General features: G+C 49.5%; 1 protein-coding gene and 1 long non-coding RNA gene across 2 annotated transcripts; both read left to right on the top strand.

Annotated features, from left to right (window-relative positions):
* Positions 1-754: 754 nt before the first annotated feature.
* On the top strand, positions 755-4,455 carry LOC120511455 (mediator of RNA polymerase II transcription subunit 25-like). Its single transcript, XM_039728528.1, has 3 exons — positions 755-985; positions 2,547-2,636; positions 4,273-4,455. The coding sequence occupies exons 1-3, from the start codon at positions 767-769 to the stop codon at positions 4,453-4,455; spliced, it is 492 nt and encodes a 163-aa protein (XP_039584462.1). The 5' UTR covers positions 755-766.
* A 1,072-nt stretch (positions 4,456-5,527) lies between these two features.
* On the top strand, positions 5,528-8,736 carry LOC120511458. Its single transcript, XR_005629725.1, has 2 exons — positions 5,528-5,595; positions 8,003-8,736. It is a non-coding gene; the product is annotated as an uncharacterized LOC120511458 (long non-coding RNA).
* The last annotated feature ends 1,664 nt before the right edge of the window (positions 8,737-10,400 follow it).

The raw sequence follows: 10,400 nt of genomic DNA, 5'->3' as shown, positions 1-10,400 counted from the left end.
CCAAAAATCACCCTGAAAAACCCCAAAAGGACGTGGAAAAACCCCAAAAGCACCCTGAAAAACCCCAAAAGCACGTGGAAAAACCCCAAAATCACCTGGAAAAACCCCAAAAATCACCTGGAAAAACCCAAAAATCGCTCTCAGGATCCCAAAACCCCCTGGGGACCCCAAAACTCCTGGAAAAACTCAAAAATCACCGGGAAAAACCCAAAAATCACCCTGAAAAACCCCAAAAGCACCTGGAAAAACCCAAAAATCACCCTCAGGATCTCAAACTCCCTGGGGACCCCAAAACCACCTGGAAAAACCCAAAAATCACCTGGAAAAACCCAAAAATCGCTCTCAGGATCCCAAAACTCCCTGGGGACCCGATCCCAAACTCCCTGGGGACCCCAAAACCACCTGGAAAAACCCAAAAATCACCTGGAAAAACCCAAAAATCGCTCTCAGGATCCCAAAACTCCCGGGGGACCCCAAAACTCCTGGAAAAAACCCAAAATCACCTGGAATTTAATGGCATTTTGGTCCCATTTTATGTCATTTTTCCACCATTTTATGACATTTTGGGGCCATTTTGGTGCCACTTTAAGTCATTTTTCCACCCTTTTATGGCATTTTGGGGCCATTTTGGCGCCATTTTATGGCATTTTTCCACCATTTTATGACATTTTGGGGCCATTTTGACGCCATTTTATGACATTTTGACGCCATTTTGTGACATTTTGACGCCATTTTGTGACATTTTGACGCCATTTTATGACATTTTATGACATTTTGTTGCCATTCCCCGATCCAGGCTGGCTGCGTGCACTTCCCACACACGGCCCCGTGTGAGGTGCGGGTTTTGATGCTGCTCTACTCGTCCAAAAAGAAAATTTTCATGGGTTTGATCCCCAACGACCAGAGCGGCTTCGTCAACGGCATCCGCCAGGTCATCACCAACCACAAGCAGGTGCAGCAGCACAAGATGGACCAGCAGCGAGGGGTGAGGCCCCAAAAACGCCCCAAAATACCCCAAAAACACCCCCAAAATCCTACAGAGCTCACCCATTCCTTTCAGATCCTTTTTTGGTGGATTTTTCCCTCTTTAACCCCATTTTAACCCCCCCAAACCCCATTCTTTCTCCTTTAACCTCCCCAAAATCTCATTTTTCTCTCATTTTTCTCTCTTTTTTCTCTCATTTTTCTCACTTTTTCCCATTTTTAACCCAAATTTCTCTTCAGATTGAGGAGGACACCTACCAGGAGGAGCTGGGCTTCGGCCTGGGCCCCCTGGGAGCCCTAAACCCCATTTTTGGTGGAATCTTCCCTCTTTAACCCCATTTTAACCCCCCCAACCCCCTTCTTTCTCCTTTTACCCCCCCAAAATCTCATTTTTTTCTCATTTTTCTCTCCTTTTTCTCTCATTTTTCTCACTTTTTCCCATTTTTAACCCAAATTTCTCTTCAGATTGAGGAGGACACCTACCAGGAGGAGCTGGGCTTCGGCCTGGGCCACCTGGGAGCCCTAAACCCCATTTTTGGTGGATTTTTCCCTCTTTAACCCCATTTTAACCCCCCCAAACCCCATTCTTTCTCCTTTAACCTCCCCAAAATCTCATTTTTCTCTCATTTTTCCCATTTTTAACCCCATTTTCTCTTCAGATTGAGGAGGACACCAACCAGGAGGAGCTGGGCTTCGGCCTGGGCCACCTGGGAGCCCTAAACCCCATTTTTTCCTCCTTAATTCCATTTTAACCCCCCAAATCCCATTCCTTTACCAATTTTTAATCCCATTTTGTCCCGTTTTTCTCATTTTTAATCCCATTTTCCCTCTTTTTCCCATTTTTAATCCCATTTTCCCCTCAAATCAATGAAGAGGCCCTACCAGAAGAACCTGGGCTTTAGCCTGGGACTCCTAAACCCCATTTTTCCCACCTTTAACCCACATTTTTCTCATTAAACCCCATTTTAACACTGCTAAATCCCATTATTTTGCCTATTTTTACCCATTTTTATCTATTTTCCCCATTTTTAATCCCATTTTCCCCTCAGATCAAGGAAGAGGCCCTACCAGGAGGACCTGGGCTTTGGCCTGGGCCAGCTAGGACTCCTAAACTCCATTTTTCCCACCTTTAACCCAAATTTTTCTCATTAAACCCCATTTTAATACAACCAAATCCCCTTATTTTACCTATTTTTACCCATTTTTATCTATTTTCCCCATTTTTAATCCCATTTTCCCCTCAGATCAAGGAAGAGGCCCTACCAGGAGGACCTGGGCCTCCTGGGACCCCCTTAACCTCATTTTTCCCCTTTTAACCCCATTTTAACCCCACAAAATCCCATTTTTTTCCTCCTTCTTTCCCCCCTTTTAACCCTTTATGCCTTGATTCCCCCAAGTGCCTCCCAAACCCCATTTTGGGAGTGTCTTTGCTGCCCCATTTTATTGGGTTTTTCTCCCCCTTCAACACCCCCATCCCTTTCTTGGGGGTCATTTCTGCCCCCCACTCTTTTTGGGGTCTCTCTGCTGTCCCCAAAACACCCCAAATTTTCCTGTCCCCACAGCTGGGGGGCTCAGCCCCTGTTCCTGGGGCTCCCCCATTCCTGCCCAAGCAGCCGGGGACCCTCCCCGTGACCTCGGGGGTGCAGCCACAGGTAAGGGGGGATTTGGGGGGGTTTTTGTGGGATTTGGGGTGGTTTTTGTGGGATTTGGGGTGGTTTTTGTGGGATTTGGGGTGTTTTTTGTGGAATTTGGGGTGGTTTTTGTGGGATTTGAGGTGGTTTTTGTGGGATTTGGGGTGGTTTTTGTGGGATTTGGGGTGGTTTTTGTGGGATTTGGGGTGGTTTCTGTGGGATTTGAGGTGGTTTTTGTGGGATTTGGAGTGTTTTTTGTGAGATTTAGGGTGATTTTTGTGAGATTTGAGGTTGTTTCTGTGGGAAAAACTTGGGTTGGGTTTTTCATGTCTCCCACCTTTTTGTCTCTACCTGTTTCTTCTCTTCTTTCTCCTCTTATGTTTTCAGCCTTGTTTCCTGTCCTTTTTTTCTTATGTTTTCTGTTCTTTTTTTCCCCTCACATTTCCTGCCCTTTTCTCCCCTCACGTTTTCCCCCTTTTTCCCCTCACGTTTCCCACCTCTTTCCCCTCACATTTCCTGCCATTTTCTCCCCTCATGTTTCTTGCCCTTTTCTCCCCTCACATTTCCTTTTTCTCTACCTGTTTCCCACCTTTTCCCCCCTTTAAATTTCCCATCTTTTCCCCCTCACCTTTCACGCCTTTTTCCCCCCTCACATTTCCCTTTTCCCCTCACGTTTCCCACCCTTTCTCCCCTCACATTTTCCGCTCTTATTCCCCTCATGTCTCCTTTTTGTCCCTACCTGTTTTCTGCCTTCCTTCTCCTCTATGTTTTCAGCTCCTTCTCCTGCTCTTTTTTCAGCTTTTTTTCCTTTTTTCTCCTCACATTTACCACCCCTTTTTCCCCCTCACGTTTCCCGCTCTTTTCCCCCTCACGTTTCCCGCCCTTTTCTCCCCTCACAATTTCCTTTTTCCCCTCACGTTTCCTGCCTCTTTCCCCTCACATTTTGTGCCCCTGCCCCCTCATGTTTCTCATCTTTTTCTCCCCTCACATTTCCTTTTTCCCTACCTGTTTCCCACCCTTTTTCCCTTTACATTTCCCATCCTTTCCCCCCCTCACATTTCCCTTTTCCCCTCACGTTTCCCACCCTTTCTCCCCTCACATTTCCCACTTTTATTCCCCTCATGTTTCCTTTTTGTCCCTACCTGTTTCCTGCCTTCCTTCTCCTCTATGTTTTCAGCTCCTTCTCCTGCTCTTTTTTCAGCTTTTTTCCTTTTTTTCAGCTTTTTCTCCTCACATTTACCACCCTTTTTTCCCCTCACGTTTCCCGCTCTTTTTCCCCTCACGTTTCCCGTTCTTTTTCCCCTCACGTTTTCCGCCCTTTTCCCTCCTCACATTTTCCTTTTTCCCCTCATGTTTCCCTCTCTTTCTCCCTCACATTTCCCATCCTTTTTCACCTCATGTTTCCCACCCTTTTCCCCTCACATTTTACCACCATTTCCCCCCATGTTTCACCTGTTTTCCCCTCAAATTTCTGCCATTTTCCCCTCACATTTCCCCTCTTTTTCCCCTCCCATTTCCCTCACATTTCTCATCCTTTTCCCCCTCACCTTTCCCTCCCTTTTCCTCCTCATATTTCCACTTGAGATGGTTTTTATGGAATTTTGGGGTGGTTTTTGTGGAATTTGAGATGGATTTAAGCTTTGTACCCCTCACCCAGGTGAGCCCAGGCCTGGCGCAGGTCGGGATCATGGAGGAGCAGCAGCGGCAGCAGAGCCTGGTCTGGGAGATTTTTGGGGGTTTTGGGACATTTTTGGGGGTCCTAGAGGGGCTTGAGGGCTCCTGGATGGGTTGGGGGGTGGGATTGGAGGAATCTTGGGGTGATTCAGGAGGTCCTGGATGATTTTGGGGGCTCCTGGATGGATCAAGGGGCAAAGTCGGATGAATTTTGGGGTGATTTGAAGGGTCCTGCATGAATTTTTGGGGGTCTGGGAGGGGTTTTGGGGGACCCTGGTTGGATTTGGGGCGTCCTGGATGATTTTGGGGGCTCCTGGATGGATCGAGGGGTGGGCTTGGAGGAATTTTGGGGGGATTCAAGGGATCCTGCATGAATTTTGGGGATTTTGTGGGGGACTCTGGATGAGTTTGGGGGCTCCTGGATGGATCGAGGGGTGGGCTTGGAGGAATTTTGGGGGGATTCAAGGGATCCTGCATGAATTTTGGGGATTTTGTGGGGGACTCTGGATGAGTTTGGGGGCTCCTGGATGGATCGAGGGGTGGGCTTGGAGGAATTTTGGGGGGATTCAAGGGATCCTGCATGAATTTTGGGGATTTTGTGGGGGACTCTGGATGAGTTTGGGGGCTCCTGGATGGATCGAGGGGTGGGCTTGGAGGAATTTTGGGGGGATTCAAGGGATCCTGCATGAATTTTGGGGATTTTGTGGGGGACTCTGGATGATTTTGGGTGCTCCTGGATGGGTTGGGGCGTTGGCTTGGAGGAATTTTGGGGTGATTCAAGGGATCCTGCATGAATTTTGGGGGATTTCTGGCTGGGTTTGAGGGGGTTTTTTTGATATCTTAGAGAGGCGCCTTGATGAATTTTGGGATTTTTTAGACATTTTGAGGTCCTAGAACATTTTGTGGGTCTCATTTTGGGGTGATTTTCCAACATTCCCGCTTCTGGATGTTTGCGAATGGTCTGCCAAAAAAAAAAAAAAAAAAAAGCCCAAAAATCCACTGGGAACCCAAAAAAACAGCCCAAAAATACACTGGGAAACCCAAAAAAAACCCCCAAAAAATCAGTGGGAAAACCAAAAAACAGCCCAAAAATCCACTGGGAACCCAAAAAAAAAAACCAGCCCAAAAATTCAGTGGGAAACCCAAAAAAAAACCACCCTGGGAACCCCAAAACCACTCCTGGGACCCCCAAAACCACTCCTGAGACCCCAAATCCCCGGGGAACCCCAAAACCCAAACCTCCTGCACCCCCCCCCGGGGCAGCCCTGGCCGGGGCAGCTGGGGGGGCCACGGGCGCCCATGCCAGGTGAGTGAAAAACCCCAAAAACAGCCCCAAAAAAACCCCAAAAATTCATTGGGAAAACCCAAAAAAACAGCCCAAAAATACGCTGGGAAACGCCCCCAAAAAAACCCAAAAATTCATTGGGAAACCCCAAAAAAACAGCCCAAAAATCGTCTGGGAAAACAAAAAAAAACAGCCCAAAAAACCCCCGGGAAACCCCAAAAATTCAGGGGGAAAACCAAAAAACAGCCCAAAAAACCCCCGGGAAACCCCAAAAATTCAGGGGGAAAACCAAAAAACAGCCCAAAAAACCCCCGGGAAACCCCAAAAATTCAGGGGGAAAACCAAAAAACAGCCCAAAAAACCCCCGGGAAACCCCAAAAATTCAGGGGGAAAACCAAAAAACAGCCCAAAAATCCACTGGGAACCCAAAAAAAAAAACCAGCCCAAAAATTCAGTGGGAAACCCAAAAAAAAACCACCCTGGGAACCCCAAAACCACTCCTGGGACCCCCAAAACCACTCCTGAGACCCCAAATCCCCGGGGAACCCCAAAACCCAATCCTGGGACCCCCAAAACCACCCCAGGAACCCCAAAACCCATTCCTGACACCCCAAATCCCCTGGGACCCCCAAAACCCAAACCTGGGACCCCAAATCCCCTGGGAACCCCAAAACCCAAACCTGGAACCCCAAAACCACTCCTGGGACCCCAAAAACAACCCCAGGAACCCCAAAAACAGCTCCAGGGCCCCCCAAAACCCACCTCAAAACATTCATTGGGAAACCCCAAAAAAACAGCCCAAAAATCGTCTGGGAAAACAAAAAAAAACCCCAAAAATTCATTGGGAAACACAAAAAAACAACCCAAAAATCGTCTGGGAAACCCTCCAAAAAAACCCCAAAAATTCATTGGGAAAACCCAAAAAAACAGCCCAAAAATCGTCTGGGAAAACCCAAAAAAAACCAGCCCAAAAATCCACTGGGAATCCCTGAAAATTCAGTGGGAAAACCCAAAAAAAAATAGCCCAAAAATCCACTGGGAATCCCCAAAAAAATCCCCCAGAAATCCACTAGGAATCCCCAAAAATTCAGTGGGAAAACAGAAAAAAAACCATCCTGGGAACCCCAAAACCCAAACCTGGGACCCCAAAAAAACACCCCAGAAACCACAAAATCACCCCAGAAACCCCAAAACTACCCCTGGGACCCCCAAAACCCCTGGGAACCCCAAAAAACTACCCCAGAAATCCCCAAAATCCCTGGGAACCCCAAAAGCACCCCTGGGACCCTCAAAATCACTCATGGGACCCCCAAAAACCACCCCTGCGACCCCCAAAACCTCCCCAGAAACCCCAAAATTTTGCTGGGAACCCCAAAAAATCACCCCAGAAACCCCCAAAACAACTCCTGGGACCCCCAAAACCCATTCCTGACACCCCAAATCCCCTGGGACCCCCAAAACCCAAACCTGGGACCCCAAATCCCCTGGGAACCCCAAAAACCACCCCAGAAACCCCCAAAACCACTCCTGAGACCCCAAAAACCACCCCTGGGCCCCCCAAAACCCATTCCTCACACCCCAAATTCCCTGGGAACCCCAAAACCCAAACCTGGAACCCCAAAACCACCCCTGGGACCCCAAAAACCCCCCCAGAAACCCCAAATTTTTGCTGAGATCCCCAAAAACCACCCCTGGGACCCGAAAACCACCCCGGGACCTCCAAAATCACTCCTGGGACCCCAAAACCCACTCCTGAGACCCCAGATCCCCTGGGGACCCCAAAACCCAAACCTGGCACCCCAAAAACCACCCCAGGAACCCCCAAAATCCCTGGGAACCCCAAAAACCACTGCTTGGATGCCAAAATCACCCCTGGGACCCCCAAAACCACCCCGGGAACCCCAAAATCACCCTGGGACCCATAAAACCACTCCTGAGACCCCAAAACCACTCCTGGGACCCCCAAAACCACCCCTGGGACACCCAAAATCCCACTGGGAACCCCAAAACCACCCCTGGGATCCCCAAAACCCAAACCTGGGACCCCAAAACCACACTGGGAACCCCCAAAACCACTCCTGGGAACCCCAAAACCTCCCCAGAAACCCCAAAACCCCACTGGGAACCCAAAAAAAAACCACCCCAGGACCCCCAAAACCACCCCAGGAACCCCAAAACCACACCAGGGACCCCCAAAACCAACTCCTGACACCCCAAATCCCCTGGGAACCCCAAAACCCAAACCTGGGACCCCAAATCCCCTGGGAACCCCAAAACCAACTCCTGACACCCCAAATCCCGTGGGAACCCCAAAACCCAAACCTGGGAACCCCAAATCCCCCTGCTGACCCCCCCGGGGGTTTTGGGGTCCCCCCTGACCCCCCCCGGGGGTTTTGGGGTCCCCCCTGACCCCCCTGTGCCCCCCCAGGGCAGATGCTGCTGCCCCCCGGCCCGCGGGGCCCCGTCCCCCCGGGGGGGCTCCAGCCCGTGCAGACCCCCAGCGAGATGGAGGAGGACATCCTGATGGACCTCATCTAGGGGGGACCCCCAAATTCGGGGTGAGGACCCCAACATTTGGGGTGGAAACCCCAAAAAAAACCCCAAAAATACAAAAATATCCCAAAAACCCCCAAAATCACCCCAAAAACACAACGGGAACCCCCCAAATCAGGGTCTGCAGACCCTCAGGAGATGGAGGAGAACATCCTGATGGACCTCATCTAGAGGGGACCCAAAATTCGGGTTGAGGACCCCAAAATTTGGGGTGAAAACCCCAAAAAACCCTAAAAAATACAAAAATATCCCAAAAATCCCCACAAAAAACCCCAAACCACCCCAAAACCACCCCAAATCAGGGTCTGCAGACCCCCAGGAGATGGAGGAGGACATCCTGATGGACCTCATCTAGGGGGGACCCCAAATTCGGGGTGAGGACCCCAAAATTTGGGGTGAAAACCCAAAAATTTGGGGTGGAAACCCCAAAAAACCCTAAAAAATACAAAAATATCCCAAAAATCCCCACAAAAAAGCCCAAAAAACCCCAAACCACCCCAAATCAGGGCCTGCAGACCCCCAGGAGATGGAGGAGGACATCCTGATGGACCTCATCTAGGGGGGACCCCAAATTCGGGGTGAGGACCCCAAAATTTGGGGTGAAAACCCAAAAATTTGGGGTGGAAACCCCAAACAAAACCCCTCAAAAATTCAAGGACCCCAAAATTTGGGGTGAAAACCCCCCCAAAAAACCCCAAAATTCAAAAATACCCCAAAAATATCCCTCAAAACTCCCCAAAATCCCCCAAAATCACCCCAAAACCACAAAGGGACCCCCCCAAATCAGGATTCCCATGGGGGGAGTCCCCAAAATTTGGGGAGACCCCCCAAAAAAGCCCAAATTTTGGGCCCCTCCCCTTTTGGGTTTTTATTTTGGCTTTGTTGAATAAAAGAATTTTTGCACTTCATCCACGCGGTCAAAAATTGGAATTTTGGGGTTTTGGGGGGTTAAAAAGTGGGAATTTTGGCAAAAATTGGGAATTTTGAGGTCTTGGAAGGGGCAAAAATTGGGAATTTTGGCTAAAATTGGGAATTTTGGGGTTTGGAAGGACAAAAATTGGGAATTTTGGGGTCTTGGAAGGGGCAAAAATTGGGAATTTGGGGTTTGGAGGGTCAAAAATTGGGAATTTTGGCAAAAATTGGGAATTTGGGGTTTGGGACGGTTAAAAATTGGAAATTTTGGGGTTTGGAGGGTCAAAATTTGGGAATTTTGGCAAAAATTGGGAATTTTGGTGTTTGGAAGGAGCAAAAATTGGGAATTTGGGGTTTGGGAGGGATAAAAATTCAGAATTTTGGTGTCTGGAAGGACAAAAAATGGGAATTTTGAGGTATGGGAGAGTAAAAAATGAAGAATTTTGGGGTCTGGGAGGGTCAAAAATTAGGAAATTTGGGAGGGTCAAAAATTGGGAATATTGGGGTTTGGGTGGGACAAAAATTGGGAATTTGGGGCTTGGGACGATCAAAAATTGGAAATTCTGGGGTCTGGGAGGGTGAAAAATTGGGAATTTTGGCAAAATTTGATAATTTTGGGGTCTGGGAGGGTGAAAAATTGGGAATTTTGGCAAAATTTGATAATTTTGGGGTCTGGGAGGGTGAAAAGTTGGGAATTTTGGCAAAATTCCCAATTTTTGCCAAAATTCCCAATTTTTCACCCTCCCAGACCCCAAAACCCGCCCTAAACCCGCCCTAATCCTTGAGCGGGTTTGGTGCGGGTTTAGGGCGGGTTTAGCCGGGTGTAGGGCGGGTTTAGGGCGGGTTTTGGGCGGGCCCTGGGCCTCGGCTGGCTCGTGGTCTACGAGGCCGACTCCTTCACCTTGGCCATCTTCTTCCTCCTCCGCAAGAAGCCGAGCTCCGCCCCAAAAATGCTGCAGCTGGAGCTGTCCCTGGACAAGGCTCACCTCGATTTCAGGGAAACCTTTGCCCGCATGACCCTGCAGCAGGATCCCTTCGACCACGAGAAGACCGCCGTGTCCTGGGCCGACTTTTCCGGCCGCAGCGAGGTGTGTGTCCGGCTGGGCGCCGGCCACTACAAGGTGACGGCCGCCGCGTCCCGCGACTCGATCCCCCTGCTCGAGGTGGAGCTGGAGGAGCGGGACGTGAGGGGGATGTTTTGGTAGCGCTGGGAACGCCCCCGTGGGGTCCTCTGGGACCCTATAGACCCCTCTAGAACCCCACAGAGACATCTAGAACCCCACAGAGACCTCTAGGACCCCACAGAGACTTCTAGAACCCCATAGTCACCTCTAGAACCCCATAGACACCTCTAGGACCCC

Source organism: Passer montanus, unplaced genomic scaffold (genome assembly GCF_014805655.1).
Source record: "Passer montanus isolate IOZ18808 unplaced genomic scaffold, ASM1480565v1 scaffold656, whole genome shotgun sequence".
Classification (NCBI taxonomy): domain Eukaryota; kingdom Metazoa; phylum Chordata; class Aves; order Passeriformes; family Passeridae; genus Passer; species Passer montanus.
The sequence above is the reverse complement of the archived record's forward strand: the minus strand, read 5'-3'. Positions and strand labels throughout refer to the sequence as shown.

What these genes read in the sequence shown, in the direction of transcription:
- LOC120511455 (XM_039728528.1), top strand. Translation starts at nt 767, where the DNA reads ATGACATTTTGTTGCCATTCCCCGATCCAGGCTGGCTGCGTGCACTTC. An exon ending in AGATGGACCAGCAGCGAGGG is followed by an intron (nt 986 to 2,546) that starts GTGAGGCCCCAA and finishes CTGTCCCCACAG; the next exon opens with CTGGGGGGCTCAGCCCCTGT. An exon ending in CCTCGGGGGTGCAGCCACAG is followed by an intron (nt 2,637 to 4,272) that starts GTAAGGGGGGAT and finishes CCCCTCACCCAG; the next exon opens with GTGAGCCCAGGCCTGGCGCA.